The 8,725-nt window shown below is 41.4% G+C and overlaps 1 protein-coding gene across 1 annotated transcript; it reads right to left on the reverse strand.

Annotated features, from left to right (window-relative positions):
• Nucleotides 1-4,898: 4,898 nt before the first annotated feature.
• On the reverse strand, nt 4,899-8,184 carry LOC309326584 (vomeronasal type-2 receptor 26-like; the record flags this gene model as incomplete). The annotated part of the gene is made up of 4 exons (XM_081835434.1): nt 7,330-8,184; nt 6,581-6,808; nt 5,921-6,047; nt 4,899-5,800 (listed from the first exon to the last, which is right to left on the reverse strand). The coding sequence occupies exons 1-4, from the start codon at nt 8,164-8,166 to the stop codon at nt 4,899-4,901; spliced, it is 2,094 nt and encodes a 697-aa protein (XP_081691560.1). The 5' UTR covers nt 8,167-8,184.
• Between the last annotated feature and the right edge of the window lie 541 nt (nt 8,185-8,725).

Below are 8,725 nucleotides of genomic sequence, written 5' to 3' on the forward strand. Positions count from 1 at the left end.
ATTACCCCTTTTCCTCAGCAGCTCAATTCAGATACCCTCCTAACTAAGCAGAAAATGATGCATAACCAAAAACTGCTGGCGAGAGAGAAGCACACTCTCCCATCATTGGCATTTGTTATATACTGTAAGTGATCTAAATGTGTGTGTAATACAGGGGAGAGTTACATATTTTTTCAGCTATTGCAACCTTCCCCTTTATTCAGGTTTGTCTGTCTGTCAGTCTGACAGTTTGCTTATATTACAATTATGTACAACCTTTATTTTCCAAGGAACTCAAGGTGGTGTACATGGTTCTCCTTGCAATTTCATCTTCACCCAGAACTGATGCTGAGGAACCTGCCTCTTCCTCTATGCAAGCTAATAGAGGTATTGTACCTAGGTGTTCTACCTGCGGAATCTTATAGATATCCAAAACTGTTGCCACATAAAAGGAGATTTCAGAATCCAGTCCCCCAATGACCCCTGCCAGATATCTTTCTACATCACATATGTAGTTGGGGACAAATTTTTCCACCATGGATAAAAGCAGCAGTGTGGCGAGACATGTGCTCCTTGCACTGATATAGCTGTCATATAAGTGGAAGCCCAAGGTGATATTGGGTAAGATGTGAGGGTCTTCATTGATCTCCTTGACTGCAAATGCCAAGGCCACGATGTGCTGGTAAAGCTTAGGCACCACCCTAGAATGAGAGTTGCAAACTGTATCAGCAGGAACTTCAAAAGATGTATCCTTTTACATATCAACAGAGTAGTTAATCATATTGAGTTCAGTGGGATTAACTCTCAGTCTGTTCCACTATTGAATAGCTCTTATCAATAGAAGGTTCTCTGTGATGTTTATTTGAAATCTCCTTTCTTATTACTTGAAAACCCTGATTTGAAGCAAGAGAAAACAAGCATGTTCCATCTTCCTGTTGACAGCTCTTGAGATATTTGAAAATGGCTATCATTCCTCCCCTCAGTCTCATCTTAGATAAACATACTAAACCCCCTCATCCGTTCTTTATAAGGCTTGGTTTCCAGACCATCTTTGTTGCCCTCCTCTGCACATGTTCTAGCTTGTCAATATCCTTCTTAAATTGTGGTGATCAAAACTGGACACAGACTTCAGGTGATCAAGGCAGAATAGAGCAGTACTATTATTTCCTTTCATCAGGACACTATACTTCTGTTGATGCAGATCCCTTGAACCTTTCCACATGTACTACTGGCAAGCCAAGTTTTACTCATCTTAGATTTGTGTATTTGTCCCTATTGTAATTCATGTTCTTACTTTTGTCCAAATTTAAAAATTTTTAAGCTTAATAGTATCTAGAGTAGGGGTTGCTAATGTGGGGTAATGGGACGTCTTCCCTTACATATCGGAAGTCTTGACTTCTGGGGTGGCGCCTCCGGCAATGGCGGAGCTCCTCCGATCGGGAGGAACTTGCTCCGTGAAAAACAGGGTCTGACCGCCACGGCGAAGGCAGAGACCCATTGAAATCACAGGCGGGAGAAGCCTGTGAACTTGGGATTTGGCTGGCACCCTTTGCGCCTCCCCTGCTCGCGGGGAAACCCTATTTTGGGGATCAAGAGCAACGTGGGGTGAGTGGTGCGGTGCTTTGAATCTACTGCTTCTTTCATGGAGTGAAGCCGCATTGCTGCTGCCAGAGAGCGCTGACTTTTTCCTGTGGACAATTGGATTTTAAACAACTACCCGTGAGTAGAACAGAAAATTGGATCTTGAAATACTTTAATTTGGCACCGAAGCGGGAAGGTTCTAAACAGGAAGTCCGCCTTCCGCTTTTGTTAAATAGATTGAAGCAAAGATGCTACAAGCTAAAGTCTCTGAAAGCTTTTGACAAAGGATTAAATTTCCATTGGTCAAAAATACAAAAACCCCCTTGGAAGCAGGAGAAGAGGGGGGAAGTTTTGGACCTAGTGAGCCTGCAGGAGAGAGTGAAAATCAAATTACCACTGCTCTGAACCTGGGAATGGGCTGCCAGATGACGTTTGGGGAATGTTCATTGACAGAACGGATTTGACAGCTAGCTAAAATAAGAAAGATACTGTTTCCATTGTCCTCTTCTGCGTTCAAAAAAGGAGGAAAAAGTAACTGAAAACTGAAACTATTCTTATTTGCTTGAGTTGTGTTTGAAAGAATTGAAACAAGTGGAGACTGTTTCCCTCTAGAGGGAGCATGTGAAACTGTTACAGGAGTGTAACAGGGAGATCTCCAGCTGCAAGATAAGGATTCTGAGAACCAGAGATTGACCTTGGACCATTCAAAATGTTGATAGGAGAAGCTATTGTGACTGTATTATATAAGATAAACTACTCGCTGGAACAGCTTCATAAAAAGACAGATGACACAATCTTTAAAATTGATAACTTGGAACAGAAAGTGACTAATTTGAGTCAAAAAGTGAGTACCAACACAGAAACAATTCAAGACTCGGGACAGGAAAATACCTTGGCAGGACAAATGGTGGAGGAAAAGGAGAAAGCTGTTGTTGTGAAACCTAAAGTAGTACAAGCGGGATCCTTAGTTTTTCAGAAGCAAATTGAGGATTATAAATTGAGGTCTTCCATGATTGAATCTAGCAAAAGTCAGATTTTGAGGATTGGATCCCGTCTTGGACTGAAGAAGGAAAGTTGGAAAGATCCCTCTGTCCAGGGATTGACTGACTTTTGGGACATGGGCTTGGGTTTGGAGGAGCCTGAAGTTTTGGGGGCCTTTAGATTTGGAGGAATCCTGAAATACGTCCTGAAACACTTTATGGACTTTAGTTTTAACCATGGAAATTTGGCTGAACTGTCCAGAAGGAATAAAAGTACTGTTAGGTTGGAGTTTTCCCGAGATTTGCTCCTGAGCATTAAAGAATATGAAGAAGATCTGCAGAAGGGACTTGGAAAAGATTTAAGAGCCTCGGACATAAGATCTCCAGGTTGATGGACTAGTGCTGTATGGGTGAAATTAGAACTTAGAAGCTCATAATAGAAGACCTTGTAGCCAAGGAAGACTCCAAAATGAAGAATGGTGTAGTCAGCATCTTGGAATTTGGCTGAGTGGATCTGGATTCACACCAGCCATATGGCATGTCTGCAATGGCTGCTTATTGCTTTTCTGTGGGATTACAGTTGGGTCCCCTGGCTCTCAGCCTCCTTCCCCTGTGCCTTGGGAAAGCATTTTTGCTCAAACCCTCAAGGGCCAATGCCCCTGTGATTCTGGAGAGGTTGAGTTGGTGCCCCAGGTCCTCCTGTATGACTCCATTTTATTTTTTTTAATATGCATTCTGCTTCAATTCCAGTAGGGCAAGGGTTGGGGATGTGTGGCACTCCAGATGTTGATGGATTCCAAAACCAACCAACCCCAGCCAGTATGGAAAATGGTCAGCAATGACGAGGGCTGTAGTCTAGCAATATCTGGAGGGCTATAGGCTTCTCAGCCAAATTTTAGAGGATTAAAAGCAGATAACAACAAAAGAAATAATATGTCTGCCTGTGTTTTTATATCTGCTGTAAGCCACTCAAAGTGGCCAGGGAAAGCCAGGTGGGTGGGTTATAAATAATAAAATTATTATTATTATTATTATTAGTCCTACTTCCTTCCATTCCTGTCTCCACTTGAATACCCTGGACCTTCTGCAAGGAGGGCATAATCTTACAGACAAATCTTACAGACAAGCAGATAACAAGAAAAAAAATGTTTTACTGTGTTAAAGTGGCTGGAGAACACAGCCAAATGAGTGGGTTATAAATAACAAATTTAGCATTATCATTATTATTAGTCCTACTTCCTTCCATTCCTGTCTCCACTTGAATACCCTGGACCTTCTGCAAAGAGGGCATAATCTTACAGACAATACTTAACAAGCATAGCCCACAGATGTCCACACAGAAATAAATGTTTTAAGGTTTAATGAGGCTTACTCTGATTTACTTGCATTCCCCATTCATCATGGTTAGATCTAATCAATTTTATCTGCTCATTAAACATTTGATGAAGGGTGCCAACAGTCAGTGGAATATCCAACAATATACTTGTCACATATATGATACGTATATGTATTAAGTATAGAGTGTTCAGATACATCACATGTGTTGGTGAAATAAAACTTTTCAATTGTTGCTCCCCATCTGTCAAATGCGTTGCACAGTGATGTCTGCATGGTCCTTTGCTGCCATCTTTTCCAAGGACAAGAGGGCAGAATTCATTTACATTTTCTTGTCTAGGACTCTGAATTTCTCCAAGGAGACATGATTCAGAAAAAAATCTTGTGAGGAGGCGAACCCAATTCAATGGCGAGTATGTTATCTCACAGTACATTGATAAACTATGGAACTCAATGACATAGGAAACAATGGTGGGGACAGTGCATTTGCGGCTTAACAGTTTCCCACAGGCATCTGGTTGGTCAGTGAGAGTTCAAGCTGCTGGACCAGATGGGCCATTGGCCTGATTTAAGATGATCATCTTCCATTTCTACGATCTTGGTTATGGATAGGTTGATGGTGAAATATGAGGGTTAGCAGTGAAAACAATAATTCATAAATGAGTACTCGTATATCCCATAGCCACAATTGTACAGTTTCACAAATCCTATTATGCTGAAAGCTGTAGGACAACTTTGATCATTCAGAATTAAGGACAGATAAAGATTTCCTTGCATATATTTTGACAAGAATGGTTCTGAGTCTTCTTGTCAGCACATGCTACAAGAGAATAATGAATGTGTAAAGATAAGATTCTTTTCTTCAAAGCAGATAAGTCAATTTTACAAATGAATTTTCAACTATGGGAATTTGGATTCTAGAAAAAATTATAAAAGGCAGCAGCTGTACTTATATTTCCAAATATTCTACTGTACACACAGAGAAAAGCACAAAAGACAGCAAAGGGCAGGTTTCTCATTTCTTTAATTTTTCTTCCTTAGTAGCTGTTCTCTATTGTTCAGCTCAGGCCTCAGAATGATTAAATAACATTTTGGGGAAAAGATGCAACCCAGCAACCCAACACCGGAGGCTAAGATGGAAAAGATCTCCACAGCTACCATGTATTTTCCCTTGGTGCTCAGGTAGGAAGGAATAAAGGACAGCCAAACACTGCAGAAGACCAACATGCTGAAAGTGATAAACTTGGCTTCGTTGAAACTGTCTGGTAACTTCCTGGCAAGGAAAGCCATAACAAAACTCACAGTTGCCAGGCAGCTCATGTAGATGAGGACACAGTAAAACATGGCCACAGACCCCTCATTACATTCTAGTATAATTTCTTCTGTCATTGAGTACATGTCCACATCTGGGTATGGGGGAGAGGTTGCCAGCCACACAGTACATATGCCTGCTTGGACTATGGAGCAGGAAAGAAGAATGGAGTGCCCTAGTCCTTTCCCCACCCATTTCCTCATCCTGGAATCTGGTTTTGTAGCCATGAAGGCCAAAACCACCGTGAAGGTTTTTGCCAGGACACAAGAAACAGCGGTTGAGAAGATGATGCCAAAAGCTGGTTGCCGGAGGAGACATGTGACCTTCTCAGGTCGGCCAATGAAAAGCAATGCACACAGGAAGCAGAGCAAGAGAGAGATGAGGAGAGTGTAGGTGAGGTTTCGGTTGTTTGCAATGACAATGGGTGTGTCATTGTGTTTCATAAATATACCTAGTACCAGAGCTGTGATCAAGGAAAGGAAAAAAGAGAAAGAGGCCAAACTGATGCCCAAAGGTTCTTCATAAGACATGAAACTTATATCCTTGGGTAGACATGCATCCCGGTTCTTGCTTGGATAGTCTTTGTCTGGGCATTTATTACAGTCATTCATATCTGGGGGGAAAGAAATATATTAGGTCATACATTTGAATTTGGTGAAATGTTTACTTTCTGTCTGTGAAAGTAATGATAACTACAGAGTCTGGATCTATTTAATCTATTTATTTCTCCTACCATACTGGTTTGCAATCTTCCCCTCTGCACATGGGATGCAATCGTAGCAGCAAGGGGGCTGTCCCTCCTTCACTTTCTTGCTGGATCCTGGAAGACATCTCTCAGTACAGAGAGAAAGAGGCCGAGTCTATTCCGTAAATGAAAGAGCAGAAGGATCAGCAAGAGAACAATGAGTTTGGAAATCTTCATGTTCCTGGGCCCCTCTCTATGATGCAAAGCTGAGTCAGTCTTTCAGCAATATGTAGAATGGCTATTTTTTTTTAGTAGTAGTAATGGTTGAAGTGATGTCATACTCCCTCTATTGTTCTGGGATGTGTAGTTGTTGTGATTACATAGCAGTTCCCCACTTTTTAGCAAGAAAGGCAAAATCTTGGGGCTTATCTATCCTCTTTTCTTCAGTTAAAAATCAGTATTTTAAAATTGTTAAGACATATTTATAAAACATTTCTACATATAATATAATAAAATAAAATATTTGCCTTTATTCCTTGAGTGACTTCTAGCAGTAAGCTTTTGGCTCTTAATGTGGTACTTGGATGCTTTGGTCATATTCTGCACAGTGACATGTATTTTAAGAGACAATGAGTAGACATGCAGGTGAATGATCATCGCTTATGCAAGACTGAATCTCCTTGGAATTATCTAACAATTTGGCCCTACCTGATTAAACCAAACGTTCCATGTTATGGCATCTTCATCAAGGATGAATGATTGGTCTGGAGAAGCCTGTGGATCTATTCTCCCAACACTCACTCTTTGCAAACTTTGGTTGTTGAATATAATCCAATTGACAATATTCAAGCTAGATACCACCTCACCATGCTGGTTGATGAAGACCACATCTCCAGCCGTATTGTTAAATGAGATACTTCTCAGAAAGTGATGGAGCTAGATTGAAAAAAGAAAAAGCACGTTTGTATAAGGCTGCAATTCTAATACATGGCTAAGGTATCTTTATCCTGTGGGCAGGACCTACAGCAAGTGGTGGGTGGTGATACAGTCAACTGTGAGTGGAGTCAAGTCCAGGGATGGAAAGACCACCAATTTTCTCTCTCCCACATCCCTCTCCCTCCCTTTCCCCGTTTTAACAATCTTTCTTTAACTCCCCCGCCCCACACCTCTTTTCCTCTCTGCCTGTTCATCTCAGGAGACACCAGAGTGGTGTGTGATCACCTGATCTGAGGGAGGATTTGGTGTATATGGGATAGAGAGAATGCTGAACATCTCTCTTGACCATTAGCACTGCCTCTTATCTGTGAATGCAGTGGCATCCCAGTGATCTCCATACTTCTCCCATGGAAGTGATTTTCCTTGTCAGAGATGAAAGAGCAAGTTGACAACATTTTGGAAACCCATATCTTGTGGGGGAATAACAGGCCTCTTCCAGTTGAGGAAGTTTAGCCTATTACCTGCCAAAACTGTTGATTCTGATTCTTCCCTCTCCCTCTGTATGCCATTTCTCTGTGCCTGAGTCTGGATGAGAACATCGCATGTAAAGCATGGGCCATGGCGTAGACAGCACTATGGATGCTGTAACTGTGGCCTGTCATGCTCATTTCAAAAAATGATCCGGGAAGGCTCTCCAGCTTCTCTTCTCCAGTGCAAATATTCCCCTCCACCTTGTCTGCAGTCATATCTGGGAACACACATTCAAAGGCCTGTTGCCAGAAGTCCCTGATAAAACCGTCCCCATCTGTGCTGGAAGGGTTTCTGTGCACAACATACTGATGAAATCCTGGTGGGTTTCTGAAGTGAATTTCAAAGGATATAGCACCATTGAATATCCCTGCATCCCAGTTCCTTTGAATGACTAATGAAGTGAACTCAACCTGGGCCGTTATTATCCATACTTTACTTTTTATATTGTATGTCATGTCATCATGTACTGATAGGTATGGAAGCCATCTCAAAATTGTCATGTAATAAGATTCTCCATAGGCAACAATTATATTAGCTGTGCTGCTAAAAATTTTATGATTTATACTTGCCCCCTGTTGTAGCAAGCCATACATTTCAGAAATAAAACTTAAACTGGGGATTCTTTCTAGGAATGCAAAGCAGACACCACTCTTGGTAAATATTGGGGAAATGGTTTGCAGAAATCTTTCTCCGTTGTCATTGTCCATTGCAATAACTCCAATCCATGTCCACCTGAAATGCAGAAGCAAAGAGAGAATTCCCTCATACTGAAGGGCTTCTGAGGCTGCCATCTGGTAGAAGGGAAGCCCTGGGCTTTTATCATTCATCACCGGAACAGAGCCATAAATGAGCTAAAAAGTAAATGGAGGAAGAGAAGAGACAAAATAGATTCCTTTCACAGTATTCATATACATTATGTGGTGAACCCTATTAGTCAAATTTGCCCTTTGTCAACATTTCAGGGTTTGGTGCATCTCTCTCATTTATACAAAAGACATACATGCAGATGGGCTGAAAACTGGGATCATCTCCCATTTGTGGTTTGGAAACCTGTGCTTTGCTGAATGGAGAGGGGCACTGTGTCTGTTTTTTACTATCTTTATGAATCATGTTAACACTTGATGTCTGGAGCAGGGCATTGTTTCTACTTCACTCTAAAACAAACAAAAGTTTTTTTATGTCATTGCAAAGTTTGGCAGGGTCTTGTACAATGGATAAAACTGAATGGGGGGACATACCATGCCCCCAACAGCAGATTTCCTGGACATTATCTGTTTTTGTCAGAATTGCAACTTGGGTTACATGCACATTTCTTCTCTGGAGCTACGTCTTTCTTCTTCATGATGCACATGCCCCATCACAGAGCAAAACTGTGCTGATTCTTCT

This window comes from Podarcis erhardii (genome assembly GCF_964252035.2).
Source record: "Podarcis erhardii genome assembly, chromosome: 13".
Taxonomy (NCBI): domain Eukaryota; kingdom Metazoa; phylum Chordata; class Lepidosauria; order Squamata; family Lacertidae; genus Podarcis; species Podarcis erhardii.